Source organism: Haliotis rufescens, unplaced genomic scaffold (assembly GCF_023055435.1).
Source record: "Haliotis rufescens isolate VD_foot unplaced genomic scaffold, xgHalRufe1.0.p SCAF_9, whole genome shotgun sequence".
Lineage (NCBI taxonomy): Eukaryota > Metazoa > Mollusca > Gastropoda > Lepetellida > Haliotidae > Haliotis > Haliotis rufescens.
The window spans coordinates 44645382-44671947 of NW_025964383.1; the positions used below are offsets into that span (position 1 = coordinate 44645382).

At 38.9% G+C, this 26566-nt stretch overlaps 2 protein-coding genes across 3 annotated transcripts; both read right to left on the minus strand.

Annotated features, from left to right (window-relative positions):
* Positions 1-4247: 4247 nt before the first annotated feature.
* Positions 4248-12756, minus strand: LOC124130645. 2 transcript variants are annotated; one of them, XM_048391090.1, is made up of 3 exons: positions 12663-12756; positions 5630-5872; positions 4248-5330 (listed from the first exon to the last, which is right to left on the minus strand). In XM_048391090.1, the coding sequence occupies exons 1-3, from the start codon at positions 12736-12738 to the stop codon at positions 5104-5106; spliced, it is 546 nt and encodes a 181-aa protein (XP_048247047.1). In that variant the 5' UTR covers positions 12739-12756; the 3' UTR covers positions 4248-5103. The 2 variants fall into 2 exon arrangements, with proteins under 2 accessions (XP_048247047.1, XP_046349679.2); XM_046493723.2 differs by lacking the exon at positions 12663-12756 and adding an exon at positions 6186-6468.
* Positions 12757-14662: 1906 nt separating this feature from the next.
* Positions 14663-24492, minus strand: LOC124145139. The gene is made up of 4 exons (XM_046514819.2): positions 24416-24492; positions 17438-17638; positions 16834-17076; positions 14663-16521 (listed from the first exon to the last, which is right to left on the minus strand). Exons 1-4 carry the CDS (start codon positions 24489-24491, stop codon positions 16295-16297), a joined length of 747 nt encoding a protein of 248 aa, XP_046370775.1. The 5' UTR covers position 24492; the 3' UTR covers positions 14663-16294.
* Positions 24493-26566: the final 2074 nt, after the last annotated feature.

Here is a 26566-nt window from a genome sequence, read left to right on the forward strand (position 1 = left end):
ACTTGATGGCTTGTTGTGTTGTGGTAACAGAGGCTCAGTCTAGGATAACTCTTAACGTTAATTTCACACGCTAGTAAATATGTATGTGAATAATATAACATTCTTTTCTAATTACTCTTCAGTTACGCCAGTCATTAAAAATGTATAGTCAAGCATGTCCTGTCCTGATCTATAACATTGATTTTGCTCAAGAAGTACAGGATTGGAAGACAACAGTCAAAGCATAATTGAGGATATGAAATAAAGGAAGCCAAGCTCAGCATAGGTTCCCAGGAACAGTTTGTCACAAGTAGTGACTGAATAAATCACCGGGCCTGGATCGGTGACTTGGATGATAGCTGCACCCGATGATGTGTGACGTTGGTCATAACATAAAATACTGGGTTGTCTGGTCCAGGTTCGATGTTTTAAAGGCCACCGTCATGTAGTTGGAATATTGCTGAATACAGAGTTTAACAACAAATACAACCCAACATGCAGACTGTATATTTCGCGGTTGAATATGTGTTGTTACGAAATGTAGCTCTCAGTGTTGATAGGTGATAATTTCCACCAGTGAGCATCTTGCTGAGATTGGCTTGTGTGACGTCATCTCGCGTGGTCACACTGCACCCTCTTCTTACACAGATTGTTCCTATTGCCATTATTTCATCTTATGGATTTATTTTAGTTAGGGATTGGCCGTATTAACTTCTGGGCTACAGGGGCGTTCTGCAAACAAACTTTTTTTTCACTGGATGTTTTGAAAATATATGCCTTTGGGATCCTTAAAAATGTCCTTGCTACTCCTTTCAATGAATATTTACCAGCTAACTTCTTTGATAGGCATTTAGAAGTTGGAGTATTAAGTTAGGATACGATTTATGGATGAACAACTTCTTAATTACAATTAAGAGCGACGTTTTGGTGGAGGTTCTAAGACTACACTTGCCTGATAACGGTGTCAGAACCTGCACTGAATATGATAGTTGTTTATCCATAAATCTTATCTTTACTTAGTTACTAGCTATTTTGACATAAATTCCCAACTTTAGATCTTGCGATTTAGACATGCAAATGCAAGTACTTCTTAAGCCCACCTACTGTGTATGCTGATAATCTGAAACTGAAAACAAAATAAACAGTTGTCATTTGGTCACAATGTCTCTTTTAACCATTTAAGCTGCTGCCATGAAGTCTTAAGTAAGCGATTTTGCCCTTTGTTGTGGCTGTGGGTTTGTAATTGAAATTCAATGTCTATCAAAAGTCGAAATATCACACCAAAAAATGATGTTGTTGGAGGCGAATGTGTATCAATGTGTAACAAACTTCAGATAATGTGCTTTTGAAGAAAAAGGAGATACTCATCAGCTTATTTTATACTTCCCTTAAGGCATAACAGATGTATCTATGTGATACCTACATATACATATTTGTATTTACAGAGGAATCCACGGGTGTTGACGTCGTTGATAGGGCCAGTGTTAGTAGATCCAAAATGATTAAGATTACGGAATAACAACTCCATTTTCATAGCAGAAGCAAATGTACTTGTAACTAGCCAACATGACATCATCTTTTGTTTCCTAACCAGTCATGTTGGAATCATTTGTAACCCGATGGATGATAATGCTTCAACAAAAGCAGTACTCAACAAGTAGGTGACGCCACTTCTTGTCCCAAGTGACATCAATCCTGTAATAAGATGCTTCATCAAAGGTCTTAAGCGAAAAAGGTGGGTAGTAATAAACTTCATCACATTAAATCAACTCTGTGTTGTTCCTACTAGGGTTTCAGTCAACATTTGTAGAGGTCATTTTACGACGTATTTATCATACTACGTACACACATCTTTATTTATTGAAAGGAGAGGATCCTCCATTGTGTGTCTTGTGTTCAGAGAAGCAGTCAAGCATATGTAGAACATTGAGCAATGCTCATTCAAATTCTTTGAAGGATCATCTTACTAATGTCGAGAGATATAGCATTATTAGATACATTTTGAATAATTTCATACGTGTATAGCATGACTCTCTCCCCAACCCGGATGATCTATGATGATGCAACGTGTAGTAGTATACGAGTAGTTTCAAAGTATAATCTCCTTGCCAGTGGCACATACGTCCATCCTTGACCATCGTATGTGATACCAACTTGTGTTTAAGAATTTGTTTTGTGCTTGGCAAGCATAAAGTACAGACAACCGGTGACATAAATCTTGCTTTAATTACCCATGATCCCCAGTTAGGAATTATGACCTAATACTTCCCGCCGTCACTTTAAAAAATAACTCAAACGCTCACTAGACCAGTGAATCCGAGGCACATGATCCATATCGAGATTTTTCAATAACATTGCAGGACAAGAAAGTCCTTAAAATTCCAATATTGTGTTGCCCGTTTCGCAAGCTCTTTGTCACAGTCCTGAATATGCAAACAACTCCGATGTATTAGGCCTACAAGTGTTTTGTTTACTTACCGCGAAGAGTTATTTGCAATTCACATTATCTTCATATATCAATTTTTCAACCAAGACGAGATTCTTGCAACAGTTCCGATCAAGCTTGTTATTGTGTATCAGTGTCAGTGTCAATTCCATATCCATGAATATCACAATGAATAATGTTTCCTTCACTCCACTGTTCCATTCCTATTTTTTTCCTCTCTCTGCATTTGTGTTTGAGTACGAAATGTGTGTCTCACACGCGCTGCCACTATGCGCTTTAGCCCAACAGCTGAACATTGAAGTCTTGACAGCGGGACATATTGGTTGTCTACTGCCTGACAACGGGACAGTATTGTTGTTATCAGACTGGCAGCCGGAATGTATGGTTCATAACAACCTGCCTTCAGCGCATTATAGTTGTCAACCTGACATTTATGTTGTGAATAGCCTCACACCAGTACATAATGGTTAACACTGTTGCAGCTGGCCATTACAGCTCGAACAGCCTGACAGTTAGGCAGTATCGTTGTCAACAGGACCAGAATAATTTGGTCCAGGTTAACCCATGGCATTTTGTCATAAGAAACAGCAAATAAAATGCTTTCATAGTGTTATAGAAAAACAGTTTATTCACATCAGCAGGTGTAGATACAAATCATATACAAAACATATACAGAGACTCATAGAGTGTGTCATTATGATTCCATGTGAGATACAATGGAATATATCATTAACATTCACGTTCTTGTTCAAATTCAACATTCAAAGTTGTCCACTTCTTGCAAAAACACAATGTTGGTCATTCTTCCTACCAAAAAACATTTCTGTAGTTTTTAGAATTTTTGTATGAAGGATAGAAATTAGGAATATCCCTTTGATACAGATAGTGAAAATATATTTAACAAGCCATGATATGATTCACTTGTTTAAAATTCCGCTTCATTGCAAGTGATTCTCTCTTGGTATATCTAGTTTGATGGAAAAATCGATATTGAAAATCACAGTGTTTAGTATCCTTGGTGCATTGTCAGATCAGGAGAAAAGTTGCTTTAATGTGTCAGTAGTAAATGCGTGTTGCCATACATTAGGTAATATGTATTTCAGCAAACTTAACATGAACGTTTCTTGCACCTTTAGTAGATTTCAGCCATTTCACAACTTTAGACATCGAACCCAACAAATATCAATATTCCTATTACTTCCAATAGCCTCTCGCCTATCCGTTGCTTTTGAATACAAAGCGATAACGGTAAAAAACAGTACTTTTAATGTGATAACTGCTCAACTACTCATATGGACAAAATAAAAAAATACATTCATTTTAGTGCTCAAAGTGTTTCAATATATAGAATATAATTATTATTCTACACTATAAGTGATCGAACATTTTATTTATTGGGAGGAAGGGGGGGGGGGGGGGGGGGGGGGGGGGGATGGGGAGGAAGGGTGCCTTGTCTTTCGTGTCAAGATCAGACATTGTTTTTCAGCTTTTATGTGAAACATCTCGCATCAATTACATTTTTTCCAACAGTCTAAGGCATAGTTATTGTTTTTCAAGAATTTTCGTCGACAATTTCATAAAACATTTTGATAAAATCCCAGCATCATGAAATAAATGAAATAATGTTCATGTTACCGACGACCTAACTTGGTGAAAAATGTCTTACTTTGTGTGGGGTGCACGCATGGTCCAGTCGTCTAAGGCGCCGTGATTCGCTGTGCAGAGTTGTGTCCCTTGGACACGCCAGAAACCTATGATTGTGGGTTCGAACCCCGGTTCGCCCCGATTATGTTTCTTGGTTTCGTCAGTAAGTGGTAAACGTCTAAGACCTGCATCGCTTGGGGCTTTCCTCCCACATTAAGCTGACACGCTGTGATATAACTTGAATAGTGTTAAAAGTGGCGTTAAACCCAACTCACTCACTCACTCACTTTTACTTTGTTCATTGGTTGGTAAACGCCAACTAGTAAAAGTGCGACAAACTGGTCGATCGGACAACATTTATTATTAATATATGCCAGGAGGTACTCAGCGTATATATTTGAGCGCATAGTCAGTCATCAAATCAATTGTTTGTGAAAGTGGGTACATGTATGTCATACTGTATACCAGACAGGGAGGTAATATTAAACAATTCCAACTCTTTTCCCTGCCTACTTAACATTGAGGAAATACATATGGTGGACTTTACGTTTTTGTCATATTTCGACCTACCGATCTGAATGTTTGGTGCAAAGAGTCATTATCATCATTGGGTGAGGCGAAAATTGATGACTAACTTTCAATCCGGGTTAGCGTATGGTCTGATTGCATAAGGTGACGTTGAATGCAATGGGTGACCTCAAATGCCCAATGGTACAATGTGACGTCATTTCGCGTCAACTCATCAATCAGCATTGCAAAACCGTCATTGTAGAATGAAACGAAATTAACAAGTCACCGAGTTAATCCAATTAATCACAAACGTTTATGAGAACCATTCGACCCCAGTCCCATATGACACCATGGCAAACATGATATTTGGTTGAAACCATATCAATTTTTGGAGAAATACTAGACAACTTACAAAATGATAATCTTAAAGTGAAGCTTGTTTTAGGGTCAACGAGAGTATATTTATATTTTAAACATAGTTGTCATAAAGTGTGAGAGAAGCTTGCTATATTTTAGTTGAATGTTTACATGCAGAAGCTAGTGTAAGTTGTCCAAAAGTTATCTTCAGATGAAGACAACACTTTGTCAGAAAGCAGGCAGTTCTCATTGGTCGGCGACACTGCACTGTAGCTGAAGTCGATGCATGAATTATATCGGTGACAAATGATGCCACAGTCTCCGGCTGTCATGGCTGACGTGGTTAGGAACGGCTGAGACATCTTCTTGTTCTTCAACGGTTTGTAGTAGGAACCTATAAAATATAGTTACTTTTTAGAGTCAGGAAGGCAAATCAGTCATTTATGTTATGATGAACGTCCCACGACATCGGGTATGATGACATGCAATCAGAAAAGTCTTCGCGACTGACAACCCGATCAGTTAAGTCGCCTCTTACGACCAGTTGTTATAGAATTGGGCCTGTCTTAAACCAGATACAAAGCTAAAACATTTTAACTCACTCACTCTAACCGTGCTCAAACATATAGGGGATTATGACTTTGTACCGATTTGACTTTTGTGAAGCCAACGGTGAATCAATGGTTTACTCACGATATGGCTTCTTAGCCCCCTCCCCTTGAACATCCACATGTCCGATAACGAGGTGTACATTGGTGGTAGATGGCCTTGTGACACGGACAAAGCGGACAGGGAATGTAGCATTGCAGGTAAAGGTGAACTCTTCCCCAGCAGTGACAGTGCTGGACACATTCCCACACCACTCCGACTGGACATCAGAGCAGAGACTGACATCTTTGTCCATCACCTCCACGAAGGCATTTCTCATGTAAACATCTGCAAACAAAGGAATATCCCAGTGCACGTGTCAAACATAAGATCCCCTGTTGCTGATCTGCTGATGCAAAACTAGTGTTGTGATGCACTATTCCCATTTAACAACACTGTATGGAAAGTGTTCAGATAACCGAGAGTGTGTAAATCTTGAAAAATATCACTAGTGACATCCTACACAATTTATTTTGGTTATTGAATTGCGCTGAAACTGATATAAAATAATTCGTGGGATATATGGTGTGCAACCTATTTTATATATGTTTCTACATTATCACTCAATGAAACAAAAGTGACGTGTTCTGTATGAACTTACTCCATCTCCCGTAGGTGGCTGCTGTGAGGGTGATGCTGCTGATGGTGAAGTAGCCCCTCAGGTCGACCTCCCACCAGGACGGGCTGGCAAATTTTGTTAATGATCCAGATGACACATATGATTTATTTAAAGCCCGACTAGCATCATAGATCGAAGAGGTACTACTCTGTTTTGATTATCCTCTGAAAGAGATTTCTTTTTGACGCAAAGGGTAATATAGCCACGAAGATTATATGAATGGACTACTGAGAACCACTGACGCCAGGTGTTGGCGAAAAGGGTAAGCATGTCCTGTCCTACCCGTAGCACCCGCCATTCATACAGTAGGCATAAAAAGTAAGTATTTATTGCCTGGCCCCGCCCGGCAGTAGTCCTGCCATCCGACGGCAGCATGAAGAAGAGCGATCCAGAAAGCAGCATGGATATCAGGCCAATCTTGACCCTCAAGGTCAGCTAATCATATCCTAGAATGTTTTAGTTGCACACCTCAGTGGTGTATTTGACATATGACATGTATTTGGATAGTTGAGTTTTCCATAACTCTTCAAATGAATCGGAAATGTCACGAAATGCGAGTCATGTTCAGAGTCAAGAGAGGTCCTCCAAATATTGATCAAGAACCCTCACTGGATATCAGTGTACAAATTATCATCAAGTTCATGAAAATAATATCCAAGGAATCGTGTACACAGGATAATTCACTCTGAGTGACCTGGACCTTACGCTGCTTCCCATCAGACTCCCAATGGGTGTATCTACAAGTATACTTGTATTAAGTCTGTAACATCTATTATAGAAGTGAAGATTTTTGTTTGACTCCAATGCAACTGTCTGTATAGTTTCCCAACTCAGTGACAAACTCAAAGAGTTCAATACATTTCTGCAAAATTCTCTAAGAGAATATAGACAGCTTAAACGTATTCTTGGCAAGCTCAGCTTGGTTTGGCATGTATGGTGAGCTGAACTTGAATCGGTTACATAACTCGTCTAGCTGAGGGTCAGTCTACACAGTCACACATGCTGGACTAAGTAAACAGGTTAATTACATTGTTGGCTCAAGCAGAGATGTTGACCCAACAGCAAGGAGGTATAACCATGTGGTCACAACATGGCCAGACGAATGTGTGGTCAATGTCCAGGACCGAGATAGATAGTACGGGACTTTAGCCCACTCATAATCACGTTTACGTCCTCCACGAGGCGAACTCGGAGCGCCCAGGTCAAAAGGTCAGAGACCTGCTACCTCTTACGTGTAGGGGTGGTAAGCAGAGACAGCAGACAGTCGGTGGCTGGAGACAGGCAACCATCACAGGCAGCACACAGTTAAAAGGCCGACTACAGTAAATGACCAACATTGGAAGGTCTACACAGTGACACACTCAAATAAACAAATAAAAGACAGTGTATAGACTTTTTGGTAAACCTGACTTGTAACGTATGGTGGCCCAAGAAGGGAGAACCTATTTAAGACTGGTCATCTACTGAACAAACACACTATCATCCTCAGATATTAATGCTGTATTGGGAAGCAATGGTAAGGAGATATTTAATTGCGAGATAACTTCACAGGAAATGGTTTTACATGCATTTTGTTTCTGAATATATTCCAAGGCTGTTTGAATAGCCTTGGCTTCAGCAGTAAATATAAAGTTCCTGTTTTGTATCACCACGGGAACAATGAATAAACTGTTGACAACTATAACATCACAGTGGATTGGGGACATACACCTACACTCTGATGTTAACATTTCCAGCTTAACTACGACGAGGAATTGTCATAGGTCACAAACTTAAGAGATAGATCGTTTTGTCATTTCCATGAACACCCTTCTTTTTGTAAAACGTTTTACAGATGTCACTGCTTGTTCCTTCAGCTATACCAAAAAGTCTTGTTCGGATATGTCGGAAAGCACCGGCCGATATCTGTCACGAACAATGCCCCAAATGGAGTTGAGTGTCTTATGTGCTGAAACAGCAACCTCAACATTAGCAAACTGACTGATAGACAAGAGATAAAGAGATAAATTGCTGTTTCTTCACACACTCCACAAGAATGGAGCCACAACAGAGATAAGCTACATTTTTCACTTCTCCACAATGCCCATTAACAGCTTTTGAAATCTCAAATGGATTTAATTTTACATGTTGTTTCCACCCATCATCGATCGTTAATAAGGACAGTTTGAAGAGCATCGGATTTCCATTAGGCAAATACCAGGGTTACAGGAATGTTATACTCTAGCAAATATTACTTGAAATGCTATATTTGTCCACCCGATGTATTGACAGGTTGGCATGCATTGTTCATGCAGTCAAAGTAGATTATGTGACCACGCTTCAACGTTTAATTGACTGGGAAACTGCCTATTTCGTAAACAAAGGAACGAGATAATTATATACTCCTCAACTCAGCACAAGAAACACAGAACGTTAGTATGGGAATTGACACGCATTTACTGCACATCTGAATATTTGATGAGTGATGACACAATGACACGTGGCAGTGACGGCACCGGATATTACAAACATGGCGATTTGGAGGATCACGGGTGGACCTGTATTTTTTTCGTTTTAAAGGGATGTTGCTGTTGCATGTGTTGTTTTTATCTTGAATTTGTCTGTTAAAAGATGACATTAGTATGGATCTTAATGCGAATGTAGGATATCATCACAACCGTAAGAGTCGGCCTGTTGCCTTTCACTTGCACCAGTGTATCGCTGCCACCACCAAACCTGTCAACCTTCGTATTCCGTTGGTACCTACGGTTTCACAGTAAAGTTGGTACATTCTAGCTTCGTCATCAGATTGATGCTTGACTCGTTGCTGTTCAAGCAGTTGTCCTCACAGGACGAACTTGCTACCTAGTAATTATCCATCATTTTTCATGTTAATGCCATCTGCGTCATAGTTTCAATGTTGAGGTGAACAGTAGAGGTTGCAATTGGTGTTGTGGTCGGATGTCTCTCAGTAATGAGGATAGTCGATAATAGTTTATACATGTCAAGGGACAAGTTGACATTTTTCCGACAAAATCTTTTTCTGTCTGCATGTTTATACTTGTACAAAATTATATATGTATAGATAGCTACATTTTGTTTAGCATTCATCCAGCGTGCATCACCGTTTGAAGTACAAACATGAAAAGGGCTCGTTGACTGATTTCTTCATTCGGTTTTTGGTTAATGTTACACTCCTAAATAAATAGTCAAGCAGCCTGCAAATGAACGAGGCTAGACCAGACACTCCAGTGATTGATATTATGAGCAATGATCCACGCCCTCAATAAGTCGCAAATAAAAAAGATCGCCAAGCTTGAGCCACCGATCCAGTAAATCGCCTCTCATGACAAGCATACGATGTTGAATAGCATTTTAAAAAAAGACTGACAAATATGAAATAAGTGAGTGAGTGAGTGAGTGAGTGAGTTAAAATTGTAAGTCACATCGGCAATATTTCAGCCATATCGTGACTATCAATAGTTATATATATAATACATATAATGAAACTTATATAAAACACCTGCCAACGAGGGACAGTCAAATAACTAGACTTATCACAGAAGTAAATGTAAAATTAGTATGTAATCATAAAATCAATAACACTGTACATAACATTACATTATAAAAACGGGCTATAGATCGCCAGCAACTGAAGGTAGACCGCCATACTTGGGACCATGGGGACTTACAGTACATTTCATACCTGCATGTATCCCAGCAGGATTTACATCATCCCTTCAGCAACTGGCGATTGTATGCAAAGTTAGCCACAAGTAAAAATACAAAAAATCTACGTTTAAAAGAGTAGTAGGCAGAAAAATTCTTTGAATGACATGGACTTACGATAGCCTCTCAGGGGAACAATAATTTTACACTACGTCTACCCCCTTTGAGGATACGGCCAGTAACAAACTAATATAATTTCATTCTACCAATTTTAAAAAGTCCTTCATTTTATACAATACATATTATCAAAATTTATGGAACAATTCTATCTCTTTTAAAAACCCAATAACTAAATGAGAATTAATATTATAAAAAAGATCCTTGAGAGATGATGATTTGCAATATTTATCCCTTGTGATGGCAAAATCAATACAGTCAAGCAGGACATGCTTGACTGTGATTCTCTCATCACAAGGGATACAAAATGGATGAAATAAGTAACTAAGGGAAATGAAATCATTGCATTTTTATAGCAACATGTGAGTGTGCGTGCGTGCGTGCATGCATGTGTGCATGCATGCGTGTGTGTTTGTCTGTGTGTGTGTGTGTGTGTGTGTGTGTGTGTGTGTGTGTGTGTGTGTGTGTGTGTGTGTGTGTGTGTGTGTGCTTGTACTAGGCCGGACTAATGCCATTTTTATCATGCCGCAGTTTAACATGAATAACTCCGAGCAGTCCAGCCCTTAATTCCGAGCGAAAGGCAGAGTAAAACCGAATCTCTTTCAATGCCTTTTAACGAACCCACGACCTTTCACTCTCCGGGCAGATGCTCTATCCACTACACCACGTTAATGGTCAATAAGTAACTATATCTATGTAATACTACCATTTGTATGACTATGTATGTAGTATTCTTTTCCAGTTACTTCACAAGAGATCAACTTTCAGTGGACAAAATTATAATAAAACCTCATAATGGTTTCACGCATCCATATTTAGTGTCAGCATATTTTAGTCAATTGAGAAAACGGTTTAGCAGTTTGCATGACACGTAAAAAAATGCACGATATATACTATGACACTTGACCTTGAGCATCTATGCCATTCATCATTAGTAAATTGGGGCTTTATATGCTGGATGTGAAAAGTAAACTGCTTTGCAACATCGGCAATGGCACTGATATGCCAATTTTAATTCACTAACAGTTTCATTTTGATATTTAACTTTTCATATTTAATTAATTTGAAGTTTACACGATATACGACTTTTCCATTGGACGAGAGGTCGGTCACATGACCGCGAAATTGACGTTCATAAGTGCATGAACGACACAATTTGACGTTCATACGTTTTTCACGAGACCGTGTTCTTGAAATGACGTAAACAGTGACGGATTTCTTCCACATTCCTGGGGAAACCCTTTGGAATTTCCTAGCACGAAAACATACATAAGCGTTCTTTCTGATCATTTAGAACCTTTATTCTTGGTCTCAGCGTTTCAGTATACATTGAGAAATGTCGGAGAGCATGACTGCATGATTGTTCACGAATATCCTCGATGCGGCCCATCCTTATGAACAAACGATGAAATGCACATCTAAACTATCGTAGTATCGACTCGATCCGTGCCTAGGCTGACATTGACCGTCTCTAGCAATCTATGAATTTACCTTAGTGTCGCATGTTTGACGCATCTTTATTCACCTTTCAATGATCGGCCAGCTGATCAATGATGACTCACACATGTAACCGCCACAGATTCATTAACAACTTCGGAAATCTCTCCCGTCACGTTTATCGTGTCGGTTATTTGGACGTCTTGTACTTGATGTAAATGTATTACGACGCGCTGTCATTGTGACTGACTTACTGAGGTAGTTCTTTACAGACCTTTCTCATCTAATGAGGATATGATTTGAACACATGTGCTGCTTAAGATGTTTCTGAAGAGCAAGTTGTGCATCCAAACGCCCATGTCACCTCTCTTTTTGAGGAACTATTTTACACCGCGATATAGCTGGTTCTTGTATGGCTGTCAGTGTAAACATGAAGTCACACGTACTAAATACAATTGTGTTAAGATCTTGGCTAACATCCTTTGAGTTAAGAAATTGTGATCAACAAATTATCATAAAGCTCCGACGTTCATACAGTTTGGCCCTTACTCTATGAAGGTTCATACTCCAATGAACTCACACAAAGTGAAGGTCAATTCTTAAATGTCTGTAACAATGAAACACATCGACATTCACGTGCAACTTTATGTATCGAATTTGAGAGAATATAAGTCCATGGCCATCAACTGGATTCAGACTCGTTGAACACACTCAAATGCTATCAATGGTGGAGAAAGGACATAAAGTTGCAGTTTGCTTAGACAAGCTACGTCTGATGATGAGATGTTTACGGCCGCCAGCACAATCTGCTCAACCTGATGTCAAGGGTCATCTCGACCCAGCATTCGGAGAAAAACATATGGCGTCATACCACCATTTCTTTGATTGATTCAAGTCACAAAGTTACAACAACAATCACATTACGCTCACTCGTCGTGACACACATGTAAATATAAACCCAATGTCTGTTAACCTTACTTAAAGTGTATTTTTCACGTCATCTATCATGTTGTACGAACTATATACAGAGGGGTCATTAGGAGGCGTCTGCAGTGAATTCAGGCAATATCACTACTCCATCGCTGCCCGCAGAAATGTGCAGGTACAGAATATACCGAGTGTACCGACGGCATACGGGGCAAAAAGGCCATGACAAAGTTGACTGTGTATTTGTTCTAAAACCCTTAAAGTACTCACTGTGTACAAATAGGCCGTGTAGTCTTGTAACACTGGTGTAGAGGGCTACACAAACGAGAACACGGAGGACCAACATCTTCACTTGACGGCTTGTTGTGTTGTGGTAACAGAGGCTCAGTCTAGGATAGCTTTCAACGTTAATTTCACACGCAAGTAAATGTATATGAATAATATAACATTCTTTTCTAATTACTCCTCAGTTACGTCAGTCATTAAAAATGTATAGTCAAGCATGTCCTGTCCTGATCTATAACATGGATCTTTCCAGAAGTACGAGATTGGAAGACGCAAGTCAAAGCATAATTGAGGATATGAAATGAAGGAAGCCAAGCTCAGCATAGGTCCCCAGGAACAGCTTGTCACAAGTTGTGACTGAATAAATCGCCGGGCCAGGAACGATGACTTGGATGGTAGCTGCACCCCAGGATGTGTAACGTTGGTCATAACATAAAATACTGGGTTGTCTGGTCCAGATTCGATGTTTTAAAGGCCACCGTCATGTAGTTGGAATATTGCTGAATACAGAGTTTAACAACAAATAAAATCCAACAAGCAGACTGTATATTTCGTAGTCGAATATGTGTTGTTACGAGTTTTAGCTCTCAGTGTTGAACAGTGAAAATTTCCACCAGTGAGCATCTTGCTGAGATTGGCTTGTGTGACGTCATCTCGCAGTCAAACTGCACCCTCTTCTTACATAGATTGTTCCTATTGCCATTATTTCATCTTTTGGATTTATATTAGTTAGGGATTGGCCGTATTAACTTCTGGGCTACAGGGGCATTCTCCAAACCAACTTATTGTTCACTGGATGTTTTGAAAATATATGCCTTTGGGATCCTTAAAGATGCCCTTTCTACTCCTTTCAATGAATGGTTACTAGCAAACTTCTTTGAAGGCATTTAGAAGTTGGAGTATTAAGTTAGGATACGATTTATGGATGAACAACTTCTTTATTACAATTAAGAGCGACGTTTTGGTGGAGGTTCTAACACTACACTTGCCTGATAACGGTGTCAGAACCTGCACTGAATATGATAGTTGTTTATCCATAAATCTTATCCTTACTTAGTTACTAGCTATTTTGACATAAATTCCCAACTTTAGAACTTGCGATTTAGACATGCAAATGCAAGTACTTCTTAAGCCCACCTACTGTGTATGCTGATAATCTGAAACTGAAAATAAGATATACAGTTGCCATTTGGTCACAATGTCTCTTTTAACCATTTTAGCTGCTGCCATGAAGTCTCAAGTAAGCGATTTGAGAAAACGGATTTGCCCTTTGCTGTGGCTGTGGGTTTGTAATTGAAATTCAATGTCTATTAAAAGTCGAAATATCACAGAGAAGATGATGTTGTTGGAGGCGAATATGTATCAATGTGTAACAAACTCCAATCGGCGTAAGGAAGTAAGTTATCAGAACTGGTGGGTGAGGTCAGTTCAGGTGTTATAAGCCAAGTCACCATTACTACTCCTGTGTAAGGCAGGCATTTATCAGAACTGCTGGAAGAGGAAGCAAATATTTTCTGGCTGAATGTTTCTAAAATAAAGCCTGACAGGAACATTGTTGTTCTTACATACTGACAGTGAGACATATTTAGAACATAATTACCTGTATGTTAATTCGGAATCGTGCGCTTTAGCCCAACAGCTGAACATTGTAGTCTTGACAGCGGGACATATTGGTTGTCTACTGCCTGACAACGGGACAGTATTGTTGTTATCAGACTGGCACCCGGAATGTATGGTTCATAACAACCTGCCTTCAGCACATTATAGTTGTCAACCTGACATTTATGTTGTGAATAGCCTCACACCAGTACATAATGGTTAACACTGTTGCAGCTGGCCATTACAGCTTGAACAGCCTGTCAGTAAGGCAGTATTGTTGTCAACAGGTCCAGAAATAATTTGGTCCAGGTTAACCCATGGCATTTTGTCATAAGAAACAGAAAATAAAATGCTTTCATGGTGTTATAGAAAAACAATTTATTCACATCAGCAGGTGTAGATACAAATCATATACAAAACATATACAGAGACTCATAGAGTGTGTCATTAGGATTCCATGTGAGATACAATGGAATATATTGTTAACATTCACGTTCTTGTTCAAAGTCAACATTCAAAATTGTCCATTTTCTTGCAAAAACACAATGTTCAACATTCTTCCTACCAAAAAACATTTCTGTAGTTTTTAAAAAAAATTATATGACGGATAGAAATTAGGAATATCCCTTTGATACAGACAGTATAAATATATTTAACAAGCCATGATATGATTCACTTGTTTAAAATTCCGCTTCATTGCAAATAATTCTCTCTTAGTATATCTAGTTTGTTGGAAAAATCAATATTGAAAATCACAGTGTTTAGTATCCTTGGTGTCAGATCAAGAGAAAAGTTACTTTAATGTGTAAATAATAATAAATGCTTGTTGCCATTACAAAGCGATTACGGTAAAGAAACAGTACCTTTGATGTGATAACTGCTCAAATTGTATAACTACTCATATGGACAAAATAAAAAATACATTCATTTTAGTGGTCAAAGTGTTTCAATATATAGAATATAATTATTATTCTACACTATAAGTGATCGAACATTTGATATTCACCCCGATTATGTATCTTGGTTTGTCAGTAAGTGGTAAACGAAGACCTGCATCGATTGGGGCTTTCCTCCCACATTAAGCTAACACGCTATGACAAAACTTGAATAGTGTAAAAAGTGGCCTTAAACCCAACTCACTCACTTTTACTTTGTTCATTGGTTGGTAAACGCCAACTAGTAAAAGTGCGACAGACTGGTCGATCGCACAACATTTATTGTTGATATATGCCAGGAGGTACTCAGTGTATATATTTTAGCACAAAGCCAGTCATGAAATCAATTGTTTGTGAACGCGGGCACATGTTTGTCATACTGTATACCAGACAGGGAGGTAATATTAAACTATTCCAACTCTTTTCCCTACCTGCTTACTTTCTAGGAAATAAATATGGTGGGCTTTACATTTTTGTCATATTTCGACCTACCAACCTGAATGTTTGGTCCAAAGAGTTTGTCATTATCATCATTGGGTGAGGCGAGATATTTATGACTAACTTCAAATCCGAGTTAGCGTATGGTCTGATTGCATAAGGTGACGTCGAATGCAATGGGTGACCTCAAATGCCCAATGATACAATGTGACGTCATTTCGCGTCAACTCATCAATCAGCATTGCAAGTTGCTAAAAGATGGGAAAGTTATTACTTTTGATTTTGCTACCTTAAAGGGTAATATAATACATATCGAATAGTGAATTAAAGAAACAAGAGTACGTGCATGCTCGCTGTCAAGCAATATGATGTCAGTGTGAAAACAATCAAATCATGACGAGAAAAACAAAACCGTCATTGTACAATAAAACGAAATCAACAAGTCACCGAGTTAATCCAATTAATCACAAACGTTTATGAGAACAAAATGATCCCAGAGACCCATGACGCCAAACATGATATTTGATGGAAACTCTTTCAAAGTTGGAGAAATATTAGACAACTTACAATATAATAATCTTAAATTGAAGCTTGTTATAGTTGTGATAAAGTGTGAGAGAAGCTTGCTATCTATTAGTTGAGAGTTCACATACAGGAAATAGTGTAGGTTGTCCAAGAATTGTCTTCAGATGAAGACAACACTTTGTCAGTTAGCAGACAGTTCTCATCGGTCAGCGACACTGCACTGTAGCTGAAGTCGATGCATGAATTATATCGGTGACAAATGATGCCACAGTCTCCGGCTGTCATGGCTGACGTGGTAAGGAACGGCTGAGACACCTTCTTGTTCTTCAACGGTTTGTAGTAGGAACCTAGAAAAGATAGTTAATTGATAGTCAGGAAGGCAAATCAGTGACTTCTGTTATGACGAACGTCCCACGACAACGGGTACGGTGACATGCAATCAGCAAAGTCTTCGCGACTGACGACCCGATCCATTTAGTCGCCTCTTACGACTAGTAGTGATAGAATTGGGCCTGTCTTAAACCAGATACAGAGCTAAAACATTTCAACTCACTCAATCTAACTGTGCTTATACACAGGATTATATTATATATAGGGGATTATGACTTTGAACCGATCTGACTTTTGTGAAGCCAACGGTGAATCAATGGTTTACTCACGATATGGCTTCTTAGCCCCCTCCCCTTGAACATCCACATGTCCGATAACGAGGTAAACATTGGTGGTAGATGGCCTTGTGACACGGACAAAGCGGACAGGGAATGTGGCATTGCAGGTGAAGGTGAACTCTTCCCCAGCAGTGACAGAGCTAGACACATTCCCACACAACACCACCTGGACATCAGAACAGAGGCTGACATCTTTGTCCATCACCTCCACGAAGGCATTTCTCATGTGTAGATCTGTAAACAAAGGAATATCCCAGTGCACGTGTCAAACATAAGATCCCTTGTTGCTTACTGTATGGTCAGGTTATTCATGACCTGCCTGCAGCTAGGTAAATCTGTTGTTTCTTCAATGTAAAACAAGTGTTGTGATGCACTGTTCCCATTAACAACACTGTATGGAAAGTGTTCAGATAACCGAGAGTGCGTAAATCTTGAAAACTATGACTAGTGACATCCTATACAATTGATTTTGATTATTGAATTGCCCTGGAACTGATATAAAACAATTCGTGGGATATATGGTGTGCAACCTTTTTTATATATGTTTACACATTATTGCTCAATGAAACAAAAGTGACGTGTTGTATGAACTTACTCCATCTCTCGTAGGTTGATGCTGTGAGGGTGATGCTGCTGATGGTGAAGTAGCCCCTCAGGTCGACCTCCCACCAGGACGGGCTGGCACGTTTTGTTACTGATCCAGATGACACATATGATTTATTTAAAGCCCGACTAGCAACATAGTTAAAAAAGGTACCACTCTGTTTTGCATATTTCCCATTTGAAATATTTTCACCTGCAAGGAAAATATGTAGAGACTAATCATCTTTGTTGTAAAGAGTGCATGTGTGGTGGGAAAAAAATTCAGTGTTTAAGGACGTGAACCCCACATTTTTCAGCTTAAATGCCAACAATATGTGAAACAGATACCTAACGCACAGGTTGCTACTTGCTATAACACAGGTAAGGTGAAAACAAGAACCTAGCTGATTCCTCGAACTACCTTCAAAACAAAGGTATATGCAGCACATATTTAGCATTAATTTCCTGTATGTCTAGTTACCTCCTTAAATATAAAAGATAAACCAAGAGAATAACCAGATTTGATTATCCTCCGAAACAGATTTCTTTTGACGCAAAGGGTAATATAGCTACGAAAATGATCTGAATGGACAACTGAGAACCATTGACGCCAGGTGTTCGCGAAAAGGGAGAGCATGTCCTGTCCTAACCGTAGCACCCGCTATTCATACAGTAGGCATAAAAAGAAAGTATTTATTGCCTGACGCCGCCCGGCAGTAGTCCTGCCATCCAACAGTGGCCTGTAGAAGAGCAATCCAGAAAGCATCATGCACATCAGGCCAATCTTGACCCTTAAGGTCAGCTAATCATATCCTAGAATATTCTAGTTGCAGACCTCAGTGGTGTATTTGACATATGACATGTACTTTGATAGTTGAGTTTGCCATAACTCTTCAAATGAATCGGAAATGTCTCGAAATTCGAGTCATGTTCAGTATCAAGAGAGGTCTCCCAAATGTTGACCGAGAACCCTCAATGGATATCAGTGTACAGATTATCATCAAGTTCAAGAGGTAAATATCCACGTCATCGTGTACACAGTGACCTTGACATTACGCTGCTTCCCATCAGACTCCCAAGGGTTGTATGTACAAGTATACTTGTATTGAGTCTTTAACATCTATTATATAAGTGAAGATTTTTGTTTGACTCCAATACAACTGTCTGCATAGTTTCCCAGCTCAGTGACAAACTTAAAGAGTTCCATACAATTCTGCAAAATTCTCTAAGAGAATATAGACAGCTTGAACGTTTTCTGGCAAGCTCAGTTCGTTTTGGCATGTTCGGTGAGCTGAACTTGAATCTGTTGCATAACTCGTCTAGCTGAGGGTCAGTCTACACAGTCACACATGCTGGACTAAGTAAACAGGTAAATTACCTTGTTGGTTCAAGCAGAGATGTTGACCCAACAGCAAGGAGGTATAAACATGTGGTCATAACAAGGCCAGACGAATGTGTGGTCAATGTCCAGGACCGAGATAGATAGTATGGGACTTTAGCCCACTCATAATCACGTTTACGTCCTCCACGAGGCGAACTCGGAGCGCCCAGGTCAAAAGGTCAGAGACCTGCTACCTCCTTAGTGCAGAGGTGGTAAGCAGAGACAGCAGACAGACGGTGGCCTGAGACAGGCAACCATCACAGGCAGCACCCAGTTAAAAGGTCCATAACAGAACAGTAAATCACCAACATTGGAAGGTCGACACAGTGACACACTCAAATAAACAAATAAAAGACAGTGTATAGACTTTTTGGCAAACCTAACTTGTAACGTATGGTGGCCCAAGAAGGGATAACCTATTTAAGGCCGTTCATCTACCGAACAAACACAATAGCATTCCCAGATATTAATACTGTATTGGGAAGCAATGGTAAGGAGATATATAATGGTGAGATAACTTCACAGTAAATGCTTTTACATGCATTTTGTTTCCTAATATATTCCAAGGCTGTTTGAATAGCCTTGGTTTCAGCAGTAAATATAACGTTCCTATTTTGTATCAACCCGGGAACCGTGGATAAACTGTTGACAAGTATAACATCATAGAGGATTTGGGACATACACCTTCACTCTGATGTTAACATTTCCAGCTTAACTACGACGAGGAATTGTCATAGGTCACAAACATAAGCTATAGATGGTATTGTCACTTTTTGTAAAACGTTTTACAGCTGTCACTGCTTGATCCTTCAGCTATACCAAAAAGTCTGGTATGTATTGAAAGGCTGGCTCAGTCCATGACAAGAAAGTGGAGTTGTACCGAATACAGAGGTCAACAACACCACCAGATTGGCCCATTAGCCGGCCATAAGACTAAACAATAAAACATATTTGCTATGCACGTGAACAGCCAATGAATAGATCCCAACCCATTCTACCACCCGTCAAGGTGAAGTTAGGGTCAGAGAAGAGAGTTGAGCAAAGGAACACAGATCCTGGAACAAGTGCGCTCAACTACCACAGTCTCTTCCTCCACCGACACAGGGGCACAACCCACCGCAAACGGGTTGCCTAATTTTGTCGCCTTTTACAACAGAGTTGGAATATCAACTTATTGATGAAAATAATCAATTATGACGGCATGCATTGTTCATGCAGTATGGGATTTGACACGCATTTACTGCACATCTGAATATTTGATGAGTGATGACACAATGACACGTGACAGTGGACAAAGCACAAGATATTACAAACATAGCGATTTGGAGTATCACGGGTGGACCTGTATATTTTCGTTTTAAAGGGATGTTGCTGTTGCATGTGCTGTTTTTTATCTTGAATTTTTCTGTTAAAAGATTACATTAGTATGGATCTTAATGCGAATGTAGGCTATCATCTCATTATTAAGGGTCGTCCTGTTGCCTTTCACTTGCGCTAGTTTGACAGACAGACAGACAGTTTATTCAGTAAGAAGGCCATAGGCCCATACTACAGACAATTGTTGATTGCATGAACTACGCATGCCAAGGAGGTAGTCGATTTAGGTTTCTCTTAGCCGTTGGACTTCATATAGATATAAACATGTGTTATATACAACATCAAAGTTTTCTGATAAAATAATTTCAGGAAAAGATGTTACAGTTTGAAACTTTATATACTGTTTAAGATACATATTTCTTAGGGCTGAATAACGCTCACATACAAGTAAAAGATGAAATTCATCTTCAGTAAAAGATATACCATTTTCTATACAATATGTACATAATCGTTCAGTGTATGGGACATTTGTGTATCTCCCCAAGTCAATTGCAAGTTTAAACTTGCTACATCTGAAACGAGTCATACATATTCTCAGATGTACTGGTATGGGGAGTGTAAGATATTTTTCTACATTTAACAGGGATGTAAACTGTTTATAATAAACGGTATCAGATATACTATTGATAGAACTACACCATTGTTGAAGGTTATCAAATAATCTTTGCTTTAATAGATGAATAAATATTTTCACATTGCCAACATCTTGTGTTAACCATACATATCCAAAACCTAATTTAAACAAAATATTCTTAATGTGAGTAGCCTATGTGGTGCGACCAGAATGGTCCAGTGATTTGAGCATTAAATAACATTGGTGAGGCAGTCTGTGCTCGTCCAAACGCAGTAGTCTGCACCAATACTTGATGGCCCTTGTGGCATACACAAGTTGGAGAGGGGCTCTTTCGCACTCTCCTAAAACCATTGCATTGTTTGTTGTTTACCTGTATTAAGAAACCATTTACACATTTTATTCTGTACACCTTCAATAATTTTACAATATGAGATGCCCCATATTTCTGCACCGTAACAGACAATAGGCACAATCATAGCATCAAATATCTTAAATAAATCTTGACAGGGTATATTACCAACTTTCTTTTGATATCTATATAATGTCATAATGGCCTTGTTACTCTGGGCAGCAAGAGTATTAACTGCCTTAGTCCAAACAAGTTAAGGCGTGAACACAATACCCAAATATCTATAAAACGACACTGTTTCAATATATACACTATTAAATTTCCATTTTTCATAATGTCTAAGGGGTCCGCCATTTCTGAATACCATAACTTTTTCTTCGAGTTTACCTTCATGCCTCTGGTATTGCCAAAATGTTCCGAGGCATTGATCTTCTTTTGTAAATTAAAAGGTGTATAAGCAATAGATGACACGTCATCAGCAAACATAAGTGCATATATTGCTGGGCAGTCTTTAGTAATAAAGACGGTTTGTCCTCCATAATTTTCCATAAAATTTACAAGTTTATTTATGAATATTAAAAACATCTGAGTGCCGAGGATGCATCCTTGACGGGTACCTATATTACACTTAAAGTATTTGGATAACCAAGTAGGTGTTCTAACACAGGCACACAGTTTATCGTACATTGATGTGATAATAGACAAAAACTTTCCACCGACACCAATATCAGCCAAACTTTGCTAGTTTGTAATGCAAGAGTAGGGAATTATCGCTGCCACCACCAAACCTGTCAACCTTCGTGTTCCGTTGGTACCTACGGTTTCACAGTAAAGTTGGTACATTCTAGCTTCGTCATCAGATTGATGCTTGACTCGTTGCTGTTCAAGCAGTTGTCCTCACAGGACGAACTTGCTACCTAGTAATTATCCATCATTTTTCATGTTAATGCCATCTGCTGGATCATTTAAAACTTTTGACGGATTGTTAATTTTGATACTAGATAATGTAACAGTGAAAAAAAAAACTGCCTTGTGGGACACGCTGATCCTTATTATAATGGTCAGACAGGGTTGAACCCACTCGGATTTGGAATTGCCTGTCTGTTAAAAACTGACATTAAATGAGGCAAACGGCCTCTCAAACCAAAATCATGTTAATTCTTCAGAATGACATGCTTCTAAGTAGTATCATAGGCTTTCTCAAGATGGAAAAAACAGACACTACATGTTTGCTTACAATAGCATTTTTAACAAAGGATTCTAAACGTACTAAAAATTGCGATAGTACTTCGATTTTTACGGAAACCACTTTGAATATTTGTAATTAGATTATTGGTTCCAAATATCCAACTAGCCTATTATTTGCCATATGCTCCATGGTTTTACAGACACAGCTGGTTAAAGATATAGGGTGGTAGTAGGATGGATCTATATGATCTTGACCAGGTTTTGGTATAGGGACTACAATGGCATCATACCACGAAGCAGGAAAATTCCCTGAAGCCCATATTTAACCATGTTTCGAGACATGGTTGAGGCAAATGCTTAGGGAGCTGATAGTGAATATCATCAGCACCCGCTTGCCCAAGGGCCGTATGCCGCTCATGTAAAGAAAATACTTCGTTATAGTCTTCCCCATTATCAGAATTAAAATCAATATTTTTTTTCTCCTGTTGCTTCTGATATGCTTTAAATTCAGGGACATAATTTGAGGATGACGAATGTTTTGCCAAAGTTTCTCCAAGTTTATTGGCAATGTCTGGTTTATCAGTTATTAAGAGGACTTTGATCCTTTGCCTCTGATTTTTTGTATCATGTTCCATACCTTGCACATAGGAGTGCGGGAATTTATTTTGGAAATATACTTCCTCAAACATTGATGTTTACTTTGTTTACAAGCATGCCATGCTTTTGCATTTGTAATTTTTATATGATCTAAGTAAAAAAAAATTAGGATGTCGGCGGAAATATTTTTCCGCTTTCTTCGTACATTTACGTGCCAGTTTGCAGTCTTAAGTAAACTATGGTTTACGAATATGGGGATTTGCAGAGGAAGTGTTTGATCAGCTATTTGATTGAGCTGGTGGGAAAACAATTTCATGGGATCTTCAATATCTTTGAATTACTGAGGTGTTAATTTTGCAGTAAATATTATAAGTTTCAGAGGGTTTCCATCTGAAGAAAGTATTGCCATAAACCTTGGTCAAGAATTAGCAACATCCTGAGAAATATCTTCATCAGATGACAAAGAGTCCACATGACGACGTTTATTTGTTTTCAATGAACCAGAATTTTGGTTTTGAGACATGGTATGAGAATAGAATTTGGCACCCCTGATCCCCGCCCGCCATCGAAAGGGGTGGGCTACAGGGGTGGTATACTCAGGGAAAAACAACACGGCCTATGACAGAACAATGGAGACGTATATAATTCAGAGGTTGACATTACCAGATTGAACCTTGAGCCACCACCTTCGGGCATAGGACTCCAGGCAAGATTTAGATTTTCATAAGATGAGTTATCATAATTCATCATAAAAAATTGTTTCATATAATATATCTTAAGTGACAGTTTTTCATGCACAGGGTATGACGTCCAGGTGATTGATGGAGTCGCCAATGGCACCAAGGTTGCCAATGATCATTCGCGTAAAGTTTCATTTTGATATTTGATTTTTTAGGTCAGAAATGTTATGAAAGAAAATAAACACTTCAACTTTCACATGCAATTTTATATGTCAACTTTGAGAGCATTACTCCATGGTCCATGGTGAAAGTTCAAAGGTCCAAAACAAAATAGCATTTGCCTCAACAACTGAATCATCACTAGTCGCATCACCTGTACACCTGTTAATGGTGTAGAAAGGACATAAAGTTGCAGTTTCCGTGGACCAGTTGTGCCTGACGATGAGATGTTTATGGCCGCCAACATAATCTGCTCAATCTGATGCCAAAGGTCATCTGGACCCAGCATTCGAAGAAATTCATATGGTGTCTTGTCACCATCTCTTTGACTCCCTGTCTTAACTGGTTCACAGTTTAAGACAATCACATTACTTTAAGTCGCGGAAGTCGTGTATACCAAAAGTCTGTTAACTTTTAATAAAGTTTTTTTCTCAACGTCTTGTGTCATGTTGTGCGAACTATGTGCTCAGTTGGAGGCACGTTGCAGTGAATTCAGGCAATATCACTACTCCCTCACTGCCCGCAGTAATGTACAGGTACAGAATATACCGAGTGTACCGACGGCGTACGGGGCAACCAGGCCATGCCATAATAATGAAATATTCTGAAACATTGAAAGTACTCACTTTGTACATATATGTTCTGCAGTCTTGTAACACTGGTGTAGAGGACTCCACAAACGAGAGCACGGAGGACCAACATCTTCAATTGACGGCTTGTTGTGTTATGGTAACAGAGACTCGTCTATAGAAATACTTTACATCGGTTTCAGACACAAGATATTGAATAAGAATAATGATACTCTAATCATTCTTTGTTTGTAACGCCACTCACTATGTATGTACAGTCAAGCATGTCCTCTCTTCATCTTCTAAAGTGGCGTTTCTTCAGGAACTACAGGATGGGAAGACAAACGTCAAAGCATAATTGAGGAAATTAAATAAACTGAGCCAAGCTTAGAATAGGTTACAGATTGTCGCACGTGTGACAAAATAAATCTGGTGGCCAGGATTGGTTGACAGCATACCCGTCGCGAAGTGGGACGTTGGCCATAACATCAACACTAGGTTGTCTGGTCCATATTTGATTTTTACAGGCCACCGTCATGTAGTTGGAATATTGCTAAATACAGAGTTTAACAACAAATAAAACTGAATATATACATTGTATATTTCGCGATCGAATATGTGTTTTTAGCTGTTGATTTGTGATAATCACCACCAGTGAGCATCTTGCTCATATTGACTAGTGTGACGAGATGTCACGTAGTCACACTGCACCCTCTTTTTACACAGATTGTTCCAATTCCCGTTATTTCATCTTTTGAATTTATTTTAGTTTTAAAAAATTTTAAATTCCCAACGTTAGAACTTGCAATTTAGACATGCAATTTCAAGTACTTCTTATGCCCACCTAAACTGAAACTGAAAACTCATTTGGTCACTTTATCCATTATGGCTGCCCTGCAGACTCAATTAAGCGCTTTTAGAAAAGTGAATGGTCCTTTGTTGTGGCGGTGGGTTTGTAATTGAGGATCCTCCCACAGTATGCCTTGTGATGAGAGAAGCAGTCAAGCATATGTAGAATTGTCATCTGTGATCATTCAACATCTTTAAAGGTTCTTTTTACTAATGCCAGAAATATATAGCATTATAACATATATTTTGAATAATTTGATATGTGTATTAAGTAAAGCATGATTTTATCTCCAACTGTGATTATCAATGATGATGAAATTTGGATTAAAGTAGTTTAACAGTATAATCGTCCTGCCAGTGGCACATAAGTCCATTCTTGACCATCGTATATAATATCAACTTGTGTTTAAGAATTTGTTTTGTGTTTTTTTGTATTGGCTAGCAGAAGGTACAGACAACTGGTGATATAATTACCAATGATCCCCAGTTAGGAGGTAAAGCCAATTAATTGCCACCGTCACTCTTAAATTTAACTCATTCGCGCACTAGACCAGTCCATCCTAGGTATATGATCCATATTGAGATTATTCAATTACATTGCAGGACAAGAAAGTTCTTAAAATTCCAGTATTGTTTAGCTCGTTGTTTCCTGCCATGCCCACCAGAAGGGAGGGTTCTAATGAAACAGTTTTCGCACGCTCCTTGTCACAGTTGTGAATATGCAACCAACTCCCATGTAAGGTATTGGGTCTATTGTTTTGTTTTTCACCGTGAGGAGTTATTTTACCATTCACATTATCGTCATATGTCCATGGTGATAAGTACACGTTCTTCAGCCAAGACGAAATTCTTGCAACGGTTCCGATCAAGCTTCTAACAATCAGTAACTGCGTATCAGTGTCAATCAATAACCATTAATACCGCAGTGAATAATATTTCCTTCACTACACCGTTCAATTCATATTTCTTTTCTCTCTCTGAGTGAGTGCGTGAGTTAATATTTAAAGTCACATCGGCTTTTCTCTCTCTGCATTTGTCTTTGAGAAAAAAAATGTGTGTCTTTAATAATACATGGGCCAGACAATGCAGTGATTGACATCATGAGCATCGATCGACGCAATTGGGATACGATGACATGTACCCGATCCTGTAAGTTATTAGCCAAGTTATCTTTACGACTTCGGCTTAAGGAAGTAAGTTATCAGAACTGGTGGGTGAGGACAGTTCTAGTGTTATTCGCTAAGTCACCCTTACTACTCCGGTGTAAGGCAGTAAGACTGTCAAACTTTGGACTAAAAACCATGTTTATTCGAAGCCGTGCACTTAAGCCCAGCAACTGAACATTGTAATTGTTAGCAA